Source organism: Calonectris borealis, chromosome 17, assembly GCF_964195595.1.
Source record: "Calonectris borealis chromosome 17, bCalBor7.hap1.2, whole genome shotgun sequence".
Classification (NCBI taxonomy): Eukaryota; Metazoa; Chordata; class Aves; order Procellariiformes; family Procellariidae; genus Calonectris; species Calonectris borealis.
The window spans coordinates 1844911-1864731 of record NC_134328.1 but is presented as its reverse complement, the minus strand read 5'-3'; the positions used below and the strand labels follow the sequence as shown (position 1 = coordinate 1864731).

Sequence of the window (19821 nt, the reverse complement as noted above, 5' to 3'; positions counted from 1 at the left end):
TGGTCGCCAAGAGGGAGTTACCCCTCTCCTGCACCAGTGCTGCAGGAGGAAAAGCAGACGTGAAGCAGAACAGGCTCCTCAGTGCTGCACCTCACTGAGTTTCGTGAAGCCTAGCAAGCAAAACCTGAACTCCATGACTGAACTGTTCAGGGGAAGTAAAAATAGGACCTGATTACTTTTTCCGAGCTTCTATATCCTAGTGGCTGCTGCTACTGTTAAATATGATAAACTCCGATTTGTTCACTTTAGCTTGCCATCAGTACTCACTGTTTGCTGGGGCAAGCCCAGGACGTTTCCCTCCCCACCTGTCAAACTTGGAGTGTGCTTTGGCACCCTGCCATTGCAGAGTCTCAACGACTTGAGCAGACCGCTTCAGAAACAAGACATCCCAGTACTTAAGCCGCCTCTGCTTCATGAGCTTTTCTTCCCATCTGTATGCTTTCTGAAGAAGAAAGTGTTTGCTGGTCAGAGAGGTTTTCCACTTGCGCCTCCATCAGCTTTCCATTACCACTAAGAGGTTATATGGGGTGCAGTGCTATACACTGTACTGTACTATATGCAGAGGTGTTCAGACTTAATTTATTCCCTTCTCCTGGATAAAGATTATTGCAGCTGTGTGTTTTGGAAAACTATCAATGAAGGGAGTTCAGCTCATACAACACACTTTCAATAGGGTACTGTACTCTATATTTCCAGGTTCTGTTTTAATTACACTTGCATATTACCTTGGAGGAAGCTGAAATCTGGAAAATGTTTTCTCATATACCATGTCTTAAACCTTCCTGACCTTCTGTTTTATACCAAGTACATTTATGTTTGTGATGAAAACCGTTTAATATGGGGCAAGGTTTGGCTATCCGGAATAATCTATCAGAGGCATGCTGTCAGTCCCTCCTAGCAAAGACGGAGCAATTTTCACTAAGAAATGTCCTCATCATCCCTCACCCCACCACCTCCCAGCAGTCATTCCCTCTTCCCTCCCTTCACGTGGCTCCCAACATGAGCCACAGGACTTGGCCACGTGCTGTGAACAGGGCAGAATAGTGGCCCTCTCCCGTGGCGGCAAGAGGCTCCTGCTGCTGTGAAGAATCCGTGAGGGGCTGAGCAACAGGATGGCTCACGCAGTGTCAATGTGTTGCCCATATCCCGAGAAGAGAAGCAAAAGGCCCAGCCTCATTTAGGGCACTGCCGCAGCTCCTCAGAGGCTGGTGCGCAGGAGCAGCACAGGAGTCCTCGCTGTGCCTCACACCGCTCTGCTGGGCCAGGGAAGCGAGCACTGCTGTTGAGCGTCCGTATTGTCTGCACTGGAGACCACTGGCAAAAAACAGCCCAACGTCCAGAATTAAAACCTCCTCAAGACAGCCAGCACTGCGCAGGGAGAGCAGGGCACCAGTGAGAATTTTTGCATGCCACGTATCCTCTGGTCAGGAATAAGCGGTTGCAAGCAGGTTACAGAGGTGCCCTATGGACTCGCAGCAAGAGGTGCAAACCTCCTTCAGCAATCAGAAAGCATGTGCTTCTCAGGGCTGACAGCAGAACAAAATCTGTATGAATCGGGCATCTGCTCCAGAGCAGCTTTCAAGTAACCTTTAAATCCCTGCCAAAGCGAGCACATCTTGATCGTCACATCCTCGGGATGTCTGGAGAATGTCCTGAAAGAAGGGGTTTTAGCAAATACGTGTGAGCAGCAGAGGGTCTGTCAGTCCTCTGCCCAGCTCCCGAAGCCCAGCACTTCAACATCCAGGAAGTACAGATTGCCGTCAGCATCTTTCTTCTATTACTTCTTGAAGAGCTCGCTCCTCCTGGAGGCACAGGAGGGTGGTGAGCCCTCCAGCCTGGGACACCGGCTTCTGAGCCTAGTGCTGACAGGGCTCGTGAGGTTGCACCTTTGCTTGTCTCAATGCCTCACCCTAAAAAGCAAAGTAACTTTTACTTCATAATGAGTAACAGGAATTATATAAATCTTGTCAAGCAGGAACTTTTTAGTGGGACTAAGTTGCTTTTTAACTCAGCTGTAAACAAGGATTTTCAACTATGAGGCAAGAACTTATGAAATGGAAAGTTTTTCATTAGAAAGCAGTGATTATGGAAAAGCAGTGTTAGTCATAATAGAAGGCTGAGTTTGAACTCCTAATGTGATGCTGTAGCTGAGAGGGAAAGCTGAACCCTGGAATATAATGAAGGTCAAAATCCAGTAAAAGTAGAGTTAGTAGTGTCTCTGTGGCATTGATGAGACTGTTACTGCAACGTTAAATGAGTTCTGGTGTTCACACTACAAAAAGTATTTGGAGAAGTGAGAGTCTAAAGAAAAAAACACAAGAAGAAAAAAATCTGGTAAGGAAGGTGCACAGCAAAAGCATTACCAAATCGATCTACCTCTTCCATAGAAATAAAAGAAAAAAATTCATCACAGTCTGCATAGGTAGAACAATGCCTGTGGGAGTAAATTTTTTCATGTAGCAGACAAAGAAGCCAATTCACTGATTCAAAGCGGAAACCGGACAGTAGGTAGAAATAGCTGCTTATTAAAAAATGAAGTGCTAATATTCACAGAATTAGCTTAGAGCTGAATGTGGTGAGCTTTTTAAAACTTTCGGTCTTTAAATCAATCCTGGATCTCTCTTTCCAAATACATAATACCCAGCTATTACATAGCGTCATTTAATTCCAAGGAACTTTAAAAATAGGCTTCCTTTAAAAAAAAAAAAATTGGTGGGAAAAGAGAGACCACATCAGAAAGCCATGCTTCTCTAACAGAAGCTGTTTCATACTTCGTTCAGACCATGGATCCATCTAGCCCATCTCCTATAGGCAACAGCAGATCTCTAAAAAGAAAATAAGGACAGGACAAATGTGCAGCGAGGTTTTCCTGGCACGGCTTCTCAGCTTCCAGCTACCAGTGGCTCAGGAAGTCCCATAGATTCATGTTCAGCAGCTTTTCATGGATTTTTCTTCCATTAACTTACTTAGTTTTTTTAAACATACGTAGGCTTTTAGCATCCAAACCAGGGTGTGGTCAGGAGTTCTGCAGCTGGGCTACACTGTAGGAATCAGTATCTTTCTGCTTGTTTCAAACCTGTCCTGGACCGGTTTCACTTGGTGCAGTGGTTCTTGTTTGGGGGAAAACTTGCTCCCCGTTCACATTCTTAGCCCTCATCACTTTTCCTTCTTGCCCCAGTCACCTCTCACTGAAGGGCTCCAGTCTATCTAATTACTCCTCTCACAGAAGCTGTTTCATACTTCTAGTCATTCTTATTGCCCGTCTCCAGCTCTACTGTATCACAAAGTGTTCAAGGGTCGTGTAAATCCCTGGAGTGCCTGCATATTGTTTTCTCATTTGTTCTCTATTTCTCTCCCAGTCATTCCTAAAGTTGCGTTTGCTGCCTTGATTGCTGTAAAAACTGAGCTGACATTTCAGGGACTCAGAGGTAAAATTTTTTACCAGAGTAAGCAGGGCTCATCAGGCAAAATGATCTTAATTGTTCTTCCTGCCCTTATCGCCTATGAATTAAACTACCATCCTTCAATCACATTATAAGATTCAGTCAGTATCAACAGTCCCATAATTTGCTTATAATTGCTAGGTGAGCACAGTGACCCTTTATAATACTGAATTAAATTCCTTTTCTCCTGAGTCTCCCAAACCTCTGGAATTTCCCCAGAATTCCAAGATTTATTAAAAATCAGTAGGCTTATTGGTGCAGGTTAAATGTTTTAAAACTCTGACAACGCCAGCACACGCTCCTCATCACTTTCTTATCTTACTGGCATGGGGAATATTTCATTACTGTTGCAAGAAGTGAATTGTTTCTTATGGCTTTTTCTCTTACCAAAAACATTATAATGTTTTGGGAGACACATAGCTCCACTGTGTTTATATTTTGAGATAAATAGCAGGTCATTTTTCTTAGAACTCCAAAGAATCAATCTGTTTTTAAAGTTTCTATGTCTCAGAAAGATTCCAGCTTACCTTTTCTGGAACTTATTGATCAAATATTATTCACACAACATTATTCTGTAGGAAAAAAAATGAAGTCATCAATAAACTTGTCCCATTTCTGTAATATTTCTGCATGCATCTGAGATTCATCTTCCATCACTGACCTACACCAAGTGGCTTTAAGTTCCAGTATAGATGCTATGGAGTGAAGATGCGTGGACTGTAGGCACTAGACGTTCAAACATCTCTCAGTCTTGACCGAGCCTGGGCACCAGGCTATAGCTCAGGGATCTGTGAACATACTGTGACATGTATCATCACTGGTGTCAGTAACACCTTGCAAACACCTTCATGTGCTAGAGTAGCTGTTTGGATGCACGCCCAGAGCCTGAGTATCAGCGACGCTGCTGCCAGTCGCTCAGGTCCTTTCTTTCTCTCCTCTCTCCCGCCTCACACTCGCTATTTCTTGCCTGGAGGACTCATCCAGCAGCTCTTCTCACAATGTACCTAAAATATCAGGCTGTCTGTAATACAGCTATTTACCTAAGGACCCAGCAGTAAAAGGAATCAGTTGAATGTGGGAGCATTTAGTACAAGTCCTTCCTCTGTGTGATTTATATCAGAAATCTAGGTCAGATCACCTATTCCCCAAAGGGTGCGCTCCCAGCAAGGTGTGCTGGGGTAGATGTCTATCTCAGCCCTCCTTTGCAAGCTATCCAGCATCGTATTGTAGGGTGCAGGCAGGAATGAAACTTTCCCAAGCAGCAGTCCGAGCACAGCCGCGCAGTGGGAGACATGAAGGGTTCCCCCCTCCCAGTGCCTCCAGCCAGGTAGAAGTGCAGCAGGGAGAAGGAACTGGGCCCAAGCCCTCCACACCCTGGGCAAGTAAAAAAAAAAAACAGAACCAGGGACTATTATGTTTAACAGGAGCCTCTTCACTGTTTTTTTCTCCTAGACAGTAAGACCCTCTCATGCCTGCAGCTGAATCCCAAAAGGACAGAGGGACCCCATCTGCAGGTACCTGGCCCCAGAGAGGGGACTCATCTGGGGCACTGTGCCTGGTGTCACCCATCAGCTCCCTGCTCAGCACACAGATGCTTCAGTTCGCTCTCCCCCGCCTGACTCCCTGACTTCCCTCTGACTCTCTGGGAAGCCACTTTAGTGCTCTGGATCAGCCTGCTGGAGCCAAGGGCTGTTGCGAAAAGCACCAAAATGCCAAAGTTACTCGAAGTAACTGTCCAGAGTTGCATGATCCGTCTTTTTAACCTCAAGCTGTACACGGCTTGGAGAAGACTGCTTGTCTGCCTGTGGCCCAGCAGTGAAATCCGTGATCCATCTGAAAACCTCGTAAATGAAAGTGCCTCATCATCCAGACTCAGGTTTCTCAGCTCTGTGGCTTTGGACCTCCCACAGCAGCACACATGGCCACAGTCTATTGTGCTAAAGCTGCCGCTGTTTCTGGCTGTTCAGTGCCACTGTCAGAAGCTATTTGCCTTTGCTGGGCTTCAGCAGCCTGCTCTTGCTCTAAGCCTTCAGCAGCTTCTGGGCCAGAGGTCTGAGTAAAGCCCTGAAAACCACTAGCATGAGAAGAACGGGCAAGTGGAAAGAAAGAAGAATTACACAAGGATCACACCAAGCCCTCAGAAAAAGGTTTTTTTCCTGGTAGGCATGTAGACAAGTCTATTCCCACCAGCAGCACTGCAACCCAACCCGTCTCGTTCCATTTGGGTGTACATTCACTCTACAGTTGCTCCTGCATTCAGTTCATCTTATTATTCAATCTTTCACCCAGTCCTCAGCCCCTGCTCTCCTGCGCTGCTGTGAGACTGCCTGTCTGCCTCCCCCCGAAAGCCGCTTCACCCCAAGTCCTTTCTCCCAAGCCACATTCCCTCTGGTGTTTCTTTAGAGCACCTCCTCCTGCGGCATGTGCTTCTCCCCGTGCTACCATTAGCCTTTTATCCTCCCTAGCTGGGTTCCTGTAATGTGATCACTAACCATATGGGTTAATGACTGCTTTGCCATCTAAAGTTTATGAGTCTTATTGCACCTTTGCAGAAAAGAGAGCTCCCGTGAAGATATACAGTCCCTTCTCTAAGCCCGTGGAGGACCCAAGTTGTGTTTCTCTTTCAGCGTTTCTGGAGCAAGATTAATGTTTTGAAGCCATTTGCACGAGCAAAATGAAATGTGTCTGGTTTTATCAATAAAAGGCTTATTTCTGACTTTGTAAAAAACAGGCAGACAGTAACTGAACGTGCAGAAGCAATGTGCCATTTTAATGGCATTTCTCCGGCAGTACAATGGGCAGAGTCTGCTCAGCCTGGATTCCTGGATGGCAAAGCCTGGCGCAAGATATTATAGCAAAGAGACTCTTCGAGAAAAAACAGTGAAAAGAGCATTTTCTGTCCCCTAGCAGAGGGACAGCCAATTAATCACTACTATTATTAACAGAGTCATTTTTTCTCGACAGCTGTGCCCTTCAAAATGACATCAGGGAAAACTGAATCCATTTGCATTACTTCAGCTAGCCAAATCACTGCAGAAAGTTGAAACTAGTTCTGAAAAAAAAAAAGCCCAGCAAAATAGGGACAACAGTGAACTCGGAATGACAGAATAAACGGGCTATTCTGAGCACTCAGCAAAGTGTATTTACTGCACTGTATTTACTGTTTTTCAAAAAATGTTAAGATTTCCTTGTTTATTAAATTTGTTGAGAAGCAATGAAATCTCATGCAATTTTATTTTTAAATATCATTTTATGACCCAACAGCAACAGTAAATTCATAAAATAACACGTGATTGACCAGGACTATGGAGTGAAAAAAAAATTGTTTGCTTTGTACATTCTTATTAGTCTTGGCTAAGATGTTATAAAAGCAGTATCTTTTAACACCTTTTATTATACAAGGGTCAAGGGGTTTTTATGTTTCTTAAAGAAAGCTTCAAATAGCCCACATAGCGGGTTACTGCATCTTTCATATGGCTGCTGTATAAACAAGCACATTTTACACAGGAAATGACATAACCATGTAAAAGTGTACATGGAGTTTAGGCACATATTCAAACACTAATGGGAATGCATTGTTTTAAATGGCATACTTTTATGTTTACCTATTGAGCTTAGTACCCATATTTTAGCCAAATACAACAAAAATTATCCACACATACCTGTCTTATAGTGTACTGTTTATTTGAAATTTGGACCTTCACAAAGACTCTCGTGGGACAGATAATGACCCTAAAAAGTAAATACAAATGAGGCATTCTCAGTGAGAGAGTGAAACCTGCCATCATAAAGGTGGAAAGCTGAACTTTTAACCTGTATTGCTTTACAGCTCAGTTTTCTGTGCGTTTCTACCATCCAGTTGCTAACACCAGTTCACCCATGGGAAGAAAGCCGTAACAATAATTTAGGGTGTCTATCTTTGCACATTATATAATGACCAGGCTAAAGAAAGGAGTGCCAAACTTCTGCAATTTCAAGGTCCTCTGTTTCTTTCCAGTTTCTTTGCTCTGTGTCAGCCCCAGACTGTGCCCTATCCCTAAACCTCTGTTTTCAGAGAGGAATGGGGGTTGAGTGAAATCCACCTGGGTTGTGCTTTTGTGCTTATCGGTGATAATGAATGTTTGTAATGGCCACCATTCACGTATCTTGGGAAGTTTCGATACTTGTTTCTGTTCTCACGCCAGATAACTGAAACTGCAGATTCCCGTGTAAAGTCTTGACAAGATTTGCAATGGTTTGTGAGTAGATATTGAATGGGTATGTGGAAATCAGAAAAAAAATGACAGATCACTGTTGGCGGCATCTTTTTGTTGCTATTGAAATTTTAGGTGAATTAAGAGTAACAGAAACTGCTTTGAGAACAGCAGTGAAAGAGGTCACTCCCTTCAACACTGTAGATTTAAGTGATCATAATCATTCAGTAAGTATCTTATAATTAATTACAGAGACAAAAGTCTGTGCCAGATTATCCCAATGGCTCAAACAATACACCAATAAAGCACCTATAGGCTAGTATATATTTACACCATGGTGAAAGTCCGTAGACCAGAATAAAACAGCATTGAACTGAAATTCCCAGAGTTATCAAGCAATTTCAGAAAATGCAAAAGGATACTCTGGACATGTCAGCACTGGTTTATAACCAGTGTTATAAACCAAGGATATTCAATTTGAGAGTTAAAAGTGAAAAAACTACCCTAATCATGCCATCTACTATGCCCATCATTATAAACTCCTCACTTAGAGCTGGACCAAACTTCAGTAGTGCCAGGACCATCCCTTCTGGATGTCACCACATTTGAGCTACCAATTAAGCAAAGTGAATGTCATGTTACATCCTAACCTGAACACTTGGGCTGAAATTGCTTCTGTTTAGGCCAAACCCAATATCTGGCAATTTTGATGTGGTGATAATCCATTATAATTTTAGCATATTAGTGTCTGTAGCTTGTTTAAACTGATATTAAAGACCTACTAGTGGTGGTTTTTTTTCTTTTGCCTTTAAGGTATAACTACTACCTAGCAGAATTTTGGTTTTTGAACCATTACCAAAAGGTGTTTTTTAAGACACTAGTATGTCAGTATTTCTTTTAATTTTTCCTCAGTTCATACTGTTTGCTTTGGGATAACTGCAAAATCTTAGCCTTTTTTTTCCACTTAGATGCTGATACAAACTCAATTTAATTAGGATTTACCTGAATCTTTATCTTGCTTTATTCAGGTATTGAGAAATTCATACAAGCACAGGAAACAAGAACCTCAGAGAGATACCTACTAGGTTTTTAAAACTTTTTATCATGACCAGCCTCACCAGGATCCTCAGGCTGATCAACAGCTCTGCAGTGTGAAGTGTATAGCAATTTTCCTCCTCAGATTTCCAAACTATCATGCATTGTGTGTAACACCAATGCTACCTTCCTCCAAAGCTGTTGCAGCGTCTCATGAATCCAGCTGGAACTGAAGCAAACTGCTCTTTGCAGGCAGTCATAATCCCAGGAGTTAACTTGTCTGCTAAGCCAACTTAGATTTGCTTCAAGTGAATTTAAATAGGCAGTATTTGCTATTTTAAACTGATCACCCTGAGCCATTGAGGAATGTGTCTGTGTGGTTAATAAATGCATGGCATAGCTGTGTCTGTCATACGTGAGAACAGAGGTTTCACTGGGAATGTGCAAACAGGCACATGCCTGGGGAGCAGCACTCTTTCACGCAAGGAAGAAAGGAGACAACCCTTTCTCATGGTGATCTAGCCAGCCTCTCCAGAAGGTAACTGTGGTCAGTGCTAGAGAAAGGATCCTTAAAAGCTGCAAGCCAGTCACCTCGAAAACAGCCAGGAGCAAGAAAAGAACTGCTTGAACAGAACGGGCAAAAAAAGTCTGAGATGCCCTCTTGATGTGGACTTGGCAGGAGAACGTTTTCTCTCCTACTGTGGCAATGGTAAATCATATCTAAATAAGCTTGTAGTAAAGCTTAGAATTAAAAACTCCTTGTTGTTTTGAAAGTCATATGAGACTGGCCGGTGATAAGCAGTTAGTGCAGGGGACAGTAACTCTTGGTCCTGGCCTAAGACTCCATCAGGACGAGGAGGAGCAGGAGCTGGGAAACACACACACTGAGCATCCAGAAGGGAGACAGAGGAGCCCTGGGGACAGCCCTGACCCACAAAATAGATCCGTAAGATGCCAGAATTTCTCATGCACATGTTACGAAGTAGCTTCATGTGCCTGTCGTTCTACATGCCTGTTAACCTGCTAGCTAGTGATTCGCCCTCCTGTCAAGTACAGCATTTTGACCCACCTCGCATGGCCTGCACCAAGCAATATAATTCCTGCAGGTAGAAATCACGGCGCTAAGCTATTACAAAGAGATCATACATATGAAAGCTCCCTGCAGTGCTTTTTCTGTATCACCATGCTGTAGGTTATGGTACATGACAGGTCTGCCTGCGCAGGGGAACCCCATGTGTCTGGCAGCAAGGCTGCTTAACCAGGTGTTTTAAGCTGGTTGAAGGCTCAGCCACCTAGAGAGTGCAGGAGGAAGGGCAGAGCTTTTTGTCACTGTTTCTCTATGGCTATTGACCAGGAATTCAGGACAGTTTGCCGCTAGTGTAAACTAGTGCACGTCCAGTCGGGGGTACTGACCAGGAGGACCTCAGGGGCCAGATTCAGCTCCCTGCCACCACCCACACCAGTGAAGCTGTGCGGAGGAGAGTTCAGATCCAGGAAATCATGTGCCTTGATGGTTTAAACTGTGATGAAACAATATCAAACCTTAGCATTTATATTTTATACTACTGATAAAGCTACTTCAATAATTTCTGATGGTTCTTATGGCCTTTCTGATCTGTCTGCAGTTGAATATCTGGTACCTACCTTTGTAGGTGGAAACATACACAGAGTAATCTGACAATAAGTTTGTAATCCATGTCTAGAATAGATAAAGGGGATATGCAAACACATAGCCCTTGGAAGGTGGAATAAAAGGATACCAGAGCCCTTTTGCAATCATCTGCATATAACTCATTTTGCCCCAGATACATCAAGTGACAGTGTCATTCCCCACCAGATCAAACCACGCCATACTTTCAGATGTTCCTTCCAATGTTTCCACAGTTTCTCTCTGTGGCAGCAGAGTTAGAGGCAAGCAAAATACATGGACATGTTTTGCATACCACTGGTATTCTGCTGCACGGAAAAGTCCCTTTCCCTTGTATTTATTGTACAAAAACATTAAAAACAATTTCTTAATAGCATTATAATTATGCAGCGTTGGACAGCTAGACACAATGTAGCACTGTGTCAATAATTTATTACATCTTATGCCATAATTGAACACTTTTACTATGAGCGTTTGAGAACAACTTGGACCTTATACAGAGTAATATATCTTGCTACATAATAATGGAAAGGTGGATACTTAAGAAAGATATGTAGCTTGGAGGAAAACATACATGGAAGCAAATACCTCCTGCATCACCTATCTCCACGTAAAACTTAAAACTAAATCAACATATTATATTTAAGGACTCCTTTTTTATATATGCATAGTTTCAAGAGCTAATCAGAAAGAAATCATATTACAGTGTAACTATTTACACCAAGATGGGAGCACACCAGAACACAACCCTCTCTTCTGGACATCAGGACTCTTTTCTTACATTTCTTAATGGACAAAGCACATGGGACTCAGACATAAATTCAGTCTCAAGAACATTTTTCAAAGGATCAAGCAGGTCATATCCACACTCACTGATACCATCTTTACCCACTGCCTCGAGGCTAAAAGCAGGCGACTGAAGGTGTGGAGGTATAATCTTCTCTATCATGGACTTCAGTTAGAGCCAGTCTCGTGTCACCGACACAAGGCCTTGCATCAGGCTGCATGACAGCATCCAAATGCTACTGAAATATGCCCACGGTGGAGAGACATATAGAAGCACTGGATTTATTGCTACATCCTTGTAAACATACTTACCCTAGAGGTAAGAAATCTAGTTAACCTTGTTTGAGGAGAGGTTATGTTCAGTGTGTCACGTTACCTTTCATAACATATTCACGTGAGCAACCGTTCTGCTACCTACAACCACACGACTCCACCACCATGTCCTCATACTGCTTGTAGACCACGTTGTTTGCAGAGTCAATGAAAAGAATGCTAATAGGACTCAGCCTGGTTGGGACACAGCAAGTCGGGGGTGTTGATTCTGGGTCCATTGAGTTCATTAATGTTTGGATAACTGCATGATTGGTGGGCTCCAGATGGGATCGAAGGGGGAATTCACAAAGCCCTTCACAGTGATACGCTTCATACTCTAGAGGAGCTATTATCCAGTCATCCCAGCCCATATCCTTAAAATTCACATGGAGGCCTTTTCTGCTACACCTTGCCTTCAGATTCTTAGTGGGCCTCTTCCCTTGCCGTGTTGCTAGAGGAGCTCTTCTCTTCCGTCTCTGATTGAACAAGTATTCATAAACAGTTTTGTCATCTTGGCCGGATCTAGCTTTGATTTCATTGAAGAATAAGTCTCTTTTTTTCGTCCTCCCAAATACCAAGAAGAGAGCCTTTTCATTGACCTGTCTTCCTGTTCTATTAAATCCCACACTCCTGAGATCAACAGCTCTCCCCCTGTCAAAAGTTTCCAGTTCAAAACACAAGTTAACCAAGTTTTTAAAGTTCCTGAAAAGTTTCCAGATGTCAAACACTTCCCACTTTGGTGTATCTGTGATACTGACAGTACGAGAGTCCAGGAGTGTTGCTGCTTGTCTGTTTGTAGAGCAGCTAAATAATTTCACTTGGGAAGTTTTTCCAGAAGAATGAGACTTCCACGTATCGGAAGGCTTTTTCCTCAATATTCGAAGCTCTGCTCCCAGCAAACCATCTTTTTCTAATGCGCTGATGTCAAAAATATATTTTTGTTTTCTTATAGTTGGCGCTCGCTCATCTAAAAAAAGCACACACATTTTTAAATGTATCTCAAGCACAGATCAATATCAGTTATTCAATTCTTAATGGTTTTCCTGAAGTTTGCTCATAAGCCTAGAAGTTTTCTTAATTAGCCCACCAAACAGAAAGAGCAATTTTTGTCTAAGGGATCATCTCTGTGGAAGGACCCAGCAGAACTCAGTGACTCAACAGGGAAATGATTTTCTGAGTTTGCCTTGTAGAAATCTCGTTTCTTTCACTGCTGAGCATTTTCTAGCTTCAAAGTAGCAATTAGCAAATTGAAAAATAGTCCTTTTTCAGGGCTGAGCACTCACAAGGCCTATTCACCACTTATATCCTACTTAAATTACCGAAACAGAGCTTCGGTGGTGCCCAGGCCTCATGCTGGCTCCAAACATGAGCAAATTTATCCTTAGACGATACAATAGTGAATTAGTCCTTTAAAACCAACATCCCCCAGGAACTGCCAGACACAAGGATAATTGCCTTATTAACTTAACTCCACATGATTCACGACTTTTTCAAATTGGGCAGAAAAACATACCTCCCTTTAACCTGACGTTACATTTGCTTGGTTAAGCTCATGAGCAGCACTAACAAGGAGCCAACGTTTTAGTGACATTACATTAACAATGCCTTCCAGTGGTGAGCTGAGGACCTGAATGCAGCACTTGTGAGCAGCGTATCATCCCTTCCCAGAAGCCAAGCTATTGATAATTAAATGGCAAACAAATCCAGTCCTGGCTGAGTCTTCCATCACCATTACCTTATCAGCTGTAGCCTGTGTTGCTTCCTTAAGTACATGACAAAACTCTTACTAATGTCACTGGAGGCAACATGGGGCTCTCCAACCAGAGCGGTAAGGTGAACATCATTCTTTGGGAGCCCGGTTATTTCTTGCGTGAAAGTAGACACTAGTCCAAATTTCCAAAAAAGTTTGGACCCAGAATGTTGAACCACAAGTTCTGGAGTCCCAGAAGGTTTTTACTCTTACTCTGTGCTTAGCTGTGAGCTTCTGTGGACAGAAGGTTGGTGGTACCTGAAAGCATGAGCTTTGAGCTAGTACAGATACACCCACCCTGCGCTATAATGACTCCTGGGTCTACAGTGTAGTTCCTCACAATTCTATGTTGAACAAATCAGGCTGACCTTTTGATACTGAAACTTGTGGTTTTTTCATGGAATAGCCCTCTTCTTAGCACATCATGTGTTTTTAGACATACTCTACAATAAAATCTAATGTTAGCAGTTTCCAGGAGCTAGTTACGGAAAGAAAATAAGACAAAAATTTAAAAGGTTTTTAAACACCTAAGCATGCAAAGACTGATTGATTTTCAACAATATGCATCTAAAATATTTTCTAAATGTTTTGTTTGGCTGCCACACAACCATCTAGTTCTGCCTCTAAATGAATTTTCCAAGATAAGGCAGGAAGACAAAATCTGCAGCAAAGCTGTACAATTTCATTTACATTAAAAAGAGCTAGCTGACTTTAACAAAGTATGATTATTTTCTAATACTCTCTACATGTATAAACACACTCAGACATCTCTCTCTGTCCACACACACACAAGCTCCTTACCTTGTCCTTTGTCTATGAAGCTGGTTATTGTATTGGCAAGTCCAGCCTCCAATTTTACACTTCCATTAACACCTTTTCTTTCTGCATCTGAGAGAGTCCTGTACAAAGAGAGCATGTATTCATGTGGCGTTATAGGGGGATGTCTGAAAGTTTCCTTAGTTTCCCTCTGGGTTACAGGCTCTTTAGTCTTTTTGGTTTTGAAAGAATCAGTGTCAGTACTGCTTGTGCCAGTTTTTTTCAAAGCCACCTTGCTGCTAAGATTTTGAACCTTTGGAGTCACTGTCCTTACTCCAGAAGGTCTGCTGGGGAGATGTCCTACCTTGCCCTCCGAGGCTGCTGTTCTTGAGAGAACCTTCTTTGAGTCATCGCTCTTGGCCAGCAGAGCTCCAGCCTGAACAGCACTGCTTTTAGTCCTAGCCTTTGAGGTCCCAGTACTATATCCATGGCTTGCAGTCCTCAGTGTACCTGCCCGTGCTGAGGGATTCCTCTCTTTTCCTTCTGCTTTTAAAAAACCTAGTTTAGATCCTGGATTACTCTGGCCTGCTTCAGAATTACTCAGCGCTCCAGGAACTAGATCCAGAGACAGCCAAGTCAAATGCCAAAGCAGTAAAGTGAGAAAATGCAGGATTTTCATCCTCTGGTCTTCCTCTGAATGCCACTAAAGAAAAAATCAGAAAAGGTTCCTCCAGTTTGGCAGAAGAAAACATGAAAGAAATTAAAAACCAAAGTCAGCAAAAACGGTTTTCGTTTGAGATTAAAACATTTCAAATCTCGTTGTTCAATGCTTGTATCCAGTCCCATAGTGGAAATGCTCATGTACTCAGATACGATCTCCCCTGACTTCAGTTAGCAGCTATAAAGAACTTGTTTTTGAAAAGAGAAAGTTTACCACCTCGTTTTCTTCTGTAAAACTGACTGAAAACTTGAAGGAGTCCTGTTTAAATTCAAGGGTTTTTTTTTCCAAGAAGGAAGAATGGCGTAATGCTGCCTCTGTGTTAAAAGGTTTTTTTAAAGTTTTGAATCCTTTCCAGTGAAAATATTTCACACACAGAGACCTGCAGGTGCTCAGAAATCTTTTACAAACCTGAACTCAGGAATTGGAAACGGAATTCCAACAAACCTATTTAATTACTCTCTGATGTCATGCTGTCTAAACTAATTTAACTGCGATATATTTCTTTAAAAAAATCTTCTTTACCCTTTTCATTAGCATGAGTCATACTCTGCCTCATGTGAAACAGCTCCACAGGCTCAAAACTCCAGAGGATGCCTTTTCAAGTGGCAATACGACCTTTACCTTAGCCTTCGATGAACTTCGCGTTTAAACGGGACAAACTGCAAGATCAACAACGGAGACCTGTCATACAGCCCACTGGACACATGCATTAAAATATCTAAGTATAATTCGTTTAGCTCTTTTTCCAGAGAATTGTAACAGTGGCTTCACTTTGTCCTCCAGTGACTGAAGGGCTGAGCTGGTAACACAGGCGCTTAACAAGGGTGAAGTTTAATTTTTCACAAACACAACTCGGCCATGCCCGCAGTCAGTGTATTTTGGCGTATTTATTGCTATGCTTTAAAAAAATCCATGTAAGCCCAGTTGGAGAAGCAGCTTCTGGCGGCGGGGATGCCCTGCGGGGTGGGCGGCGCGCAGTGCGGGGCAGCAGTGCACCCTGCAGGCAGCCAGCCTCCTCCTCCGGCCAGAGCCACTGGGGAGATGGAGACACCCCGAAACCCCAGTCTTTCCTCCAGAGGCTGCTGAACGCCAGCCTTTGTCTTAAAATTAGATGCAAAATTTTCAAGAGCCGCCTACCCCACGGCCACAAGAAGGCTGGTAGTTAGAAACTAGCGTTACTTACGTGTCAAGGCTATCCTGCTGCTTTCAGCCGTACAAAAGAGAGTGTGGAGCAAGCGTGTCTTTCATGAGCTGCAAAAAATGAACTGTTGTTCTAAATGAGCCTTTGGGAAATGAGGCACTGGGCTGGATTGAACAGGGATTAATGGGACCCTTCCCTCATCTTGCACTGACCCTAAGCCCAGTCCTCCTCCCTCAGTTGTTTTTATTTCTGAGGCAAGAAGAAAGGGTTTAGCTTGATTTGTGCGTGCTCTAGCGTTTCCCACCCTGACTAATATCAGAAACACCAAACCACTTTCATAAATAACAACCTGCATCCCTTTCTACATGAGGAGCTCTGAATGCTTTATCTTGTTTTGAACAGAAGGATAGAAGAGTTCAGTGATTTCACAGATGTCACAAATAAGGTAGATCCAAAAACCCACCCTCCTGATTTTGATCTAATGGCCCTTCCTCTGACGTCAGTTGTAGTTTTGATATTCCCCATCAAAGTAAAGCAGCTTTTCACTGAGTTACTGCTGGTGAAACCATTCCCCAGCAGTCACTCCGCACCATCCCCATAGCCCTCTCAACCATCCCATCCTTTTATCCTTCCCACACTGCCCACCTTCCTGCTGGGCAGTGTGCCATGTCAGGTTCTGCGCTAGGGGGGTAATGATTAGCTTGCTAGTAGGCCACAAAACCAGCTAAATGTTGAGTTCCCACCTTTAATCTATCCAGCTTCCAGTTTTCACAACACTTGTAAGAATTTAATATCTTTAAGAGCTCTATTGCTCTGTAAAACTTGGCTGAGATTTGCAAACAGATTTACAAATTATTTAAGAGATGGACACGGAAGAGCAGGAGGTAAGACAATGTGATTACATGGGCCTTGTCTCTTAGTAAATCAGATTAAAAGCACAATCAATCATATGCTCAAACAATATTTACGAGTCTGAGATTAATATATCTTAGTGGGCTAAACAGGCGTAGACAGAAAAAAAAGAGCAAAAGCAAGCAAAGAAAGATGTGCAAATTATTCTCTCTCTTTAAAAGAGGTTCTCTGGAGGCACTCTCCATCTAGGTGCTTGGAACCATGGGAGCAGGGTCGCTGTACAGAATGCACTGAGTCCCATGGCCCCCAGAGTGGGACGTGGGCCTTGAATAAGACCCACAGACTAGAGTGTCCTATTGTGGCCCAACACTAATGTGGAGTTATTCCAGCTGGCTATGCTCAAACTCAACCGGTATCTTCAAATATGCAGGTGGGAACCCTCACTCCGGTGCAGGCTTTCGATCAGATATAGGACACCGTGGAAGAGATGTTCAAAGCCTATCACTTCTCACCACTGGCCAAGTTTACGTGTATCACTCGAGCGGCTTGGTTCATATAGCCCACTTGTCCTTCTTGGCCCATTCTGTAAAGGCAGCTCCTCACACAGTGTGTGTAGGGATTTGAAAAGGAAGGACTACCCGGGTCCCCGCTCCTTGGAAGTGCATTGCCTCCTGTTCTCCAGATCCCAAGATTATGTCTACATTAGCTGTGCTACCTTCTCAAACAGACAATTTCAGTGAGTCTCCCTGGACATCCAGAGAGAGCTAGGGGACGGGATCACTCTGGGGAGCCGAAGGAACATTCCACAGTGTTGAAGAAGTTGCCGTTCTCTGAGGATAAAATGCCCTACCCAGGTCAACATATTTGCATGTTCCATGCGACAACGAGGTAGACCCTGGAGCCACAGTGCACAGGCCCTTTCCAGGATACAGGCTTCTGTCTGTACTCTTCCTGAATGCTTGGGCACAGGCACATACTAACACCGAATGTGCTCCCTGAAGCACACACCTTGTGATCATATTGTCACCTGTAGATGTTTGTCATTTGGATGCAGCACTGCTGCTGAACTCCAGCCAACTGAAGTCCTACCCAGCGTTGCAGCAGGCAGCAGCAGGGCCTTCTCAGGGAAAGCTCAGATCACCTGCTTAATCTGTCAGAGGATGCTGCGGAATAAAGGCAGGGGCTGAGCCAAGCGGAAAATGCAGGGCTTGCCCACACTGGGTGCACTCTAAAATACACTGTATACAGTTGGTCACCCCAACATCGCTCCAAGGAGGCTCTGTTGGATACGTGATGCCAAGAGTCAGAATTTGTTCCCTGCTGCAAACTTGCAGTTTAAGTTGCACATGGAAATCTTTATTCTAGTGATCTATCAGGAATTTCATTGTCCTTTCCCAGGTGAACTAATTTTCAGAAAGGACTTACAGGATTGAGTTGAGTAAACTCCATATATTAAGCCATTTGCTGCCACATTGCTTTTGCTTATTGAAACTCATTAATATTCTATTTCTGTGAGAATTTAGACCTCTGCACCATAGCTTTTTGGGGACTGATTTTTAAAAGTATGAAAAGACAATTTTAGGAAGGAACTTAACACCTCTGTGATTTTTGAAAGGAAAGAATTACAGAAAACTCAGAGATACTATAATTAAAAATGGCTTTTGTCTTGGACCAGAGCAAAACAAAGATAATAAAATTCCTACTAACACGGGTAATTGCGGCATAATTTTAAAAGGCTGTGCTACAATGTCATGATGATAAATAAAAAATTGGAAGTCCAAAGAAAGAGTTGTGTCATTGGTTATCAAAAAACTTGCTACACCTCTGAACAGTAGTGAGCTACAGATGGGACAAGCCTAGAGAAAAACACAGGGGTACTATCCACTACATGTCCTGTCTCAAGAACACTAGTACTAAAAAGTACATCTGCTGCAATGATGCATATGTGGTAGGTCCAGAAAGCCAGGCACAGCATGGAAAAGGAAACAGCGTTTTTGGATGTCACTTGGAATCAATGGAAAGCCAGCTGCCTTGGGATTGGTGTAGTCTCAAAACGGTGAAGATCCAGAACAAGAAAGAATCTCAGGAGTCCTTATGCAAGAAGTTCACCTGAAACAGTACAGGCAAGAATGAAGCTGGGCCACTGGGAATCAAGCCCCAGCTGAGGCTGCAGCATTTTGCTAGCAAGGCTGGAGAACTCATATCCACCGTGGATCCAAGGACACAGGAGACTGAGTGTGCTCAGAGCTGCCCACACCCCAGGCACAGTAGGCCGGGAGGGGTGTGAGAGAGCACATGGTTGGAGCCATCCAGCTGCTTGCTGTGACTCTGACAGTGAGTCCCTTTGGAGACGGAGTCCGACATGTTGCTTAGACACAAGCAGAGGCTCTGAGCTCTTACAGAGCAGCACTTTAGTTCAGGAGATATGAAAAGTTGAGACAGCGTAAAACGATCCACTCACCCAGCAGCAGTGCTGTATATGGAAGGGCATCATATTTCTAGATTGAACTTGTCTAGCTGCAGTTTCAGAAATTTTATTTCTTTTCTTTGTCTTATTTGACAGGAATTTAAAGCTTTAAATTAACGTCTCTCTTCATCTTCTGATCAGTAAGCTAGAGCTCCTTCAGCCGCTTCGTATAAAGCAGGTTTTCAGAGCTCATTCCCTAAACACTTTTTTGCAATCGCTGCTTCACAAGATGCTACCCCCAGTTCTGAATATTTTTGGTTTTGCCTAGATTTCTAATGATGCTTCAGCTATGGATGGAGCTGAATCCATCTCAGTTATATTTAGGCTTCCATTGTATCGGAGATGGTTACCCAGACAGCCTTAATAGTCAAGATAGAAAAGTAAGATACAAACTAGGACTGTAGAAAGTCACACTTAGCAGTAATGATCTGGTAATTGCCTCACTACCTTGCACCACTTGCGTGCTGCCATCTTTCCAACTGGCTGCTACGTGCAAGTGAAAATGTCTTCCACACGAAGCACTGTGAAGGCTGTGGCAGTTGTGGCTACCTTTGCTGCTATTTACTGGACTGGACTGCCTCTTGCTCTGGGAGGGCTCTGAGAGCTCTTGGCTTAGCGACGCCTTCTGCAGTTCAAGTACTTTTGTCCTTCTCACAGGAACTGCTGTTGGCCCTCCTCCTCCTCACCGGGTGAGGAGGGCGTGCAGGTATCTTTGCG

The 19821-nt window shown here is 43.4% G+C and overlaps 1 protein-coding gene across 1 annotated transcript; it reads right to left on the bottom strand.

Annotated features, from left to right (window-relative positions):
* Nucleotides 1–11467: 11467 nt before the first annotated feature.
* Nucleotides 11468–14602, bottom strand: GDF5 (growth differentiation factor 5). Its single transcript, XM_075166077.1, has 2 exons — nt 13969–14602; nt 11468–12384 (listed from the first exon to the last, which is right to left on the bottom strand). The coding sequence occupies exons 1-2, from the start codon at nt 14600–14602 to the stop codon at nt 11516–11518; spliced, it is 1503 nt and encodes a 500-aa protein (XP_075022178.1). The 3' UTR covers nt 11468–11515.
* Between the last annotated feature and the right edge of the window lie 5219 nt (nt 14603–19821).

Coding starts and splice junctions, on each gene's coding strand:
- GDF5 (XM_075166077.1), bottom strand. CDS start 14,602: ATGAAAATCCTGCATTTTCTCACTTTACTGCTTTGGCATTTGACTTGG. Junction 12,385..13,968: donor CTTCATAGACAAAGGACAAG/GTAAGGAGCTTG, acceptor TGCTTTTTTTAG/ATGAGCGAGCGCCAACTATA.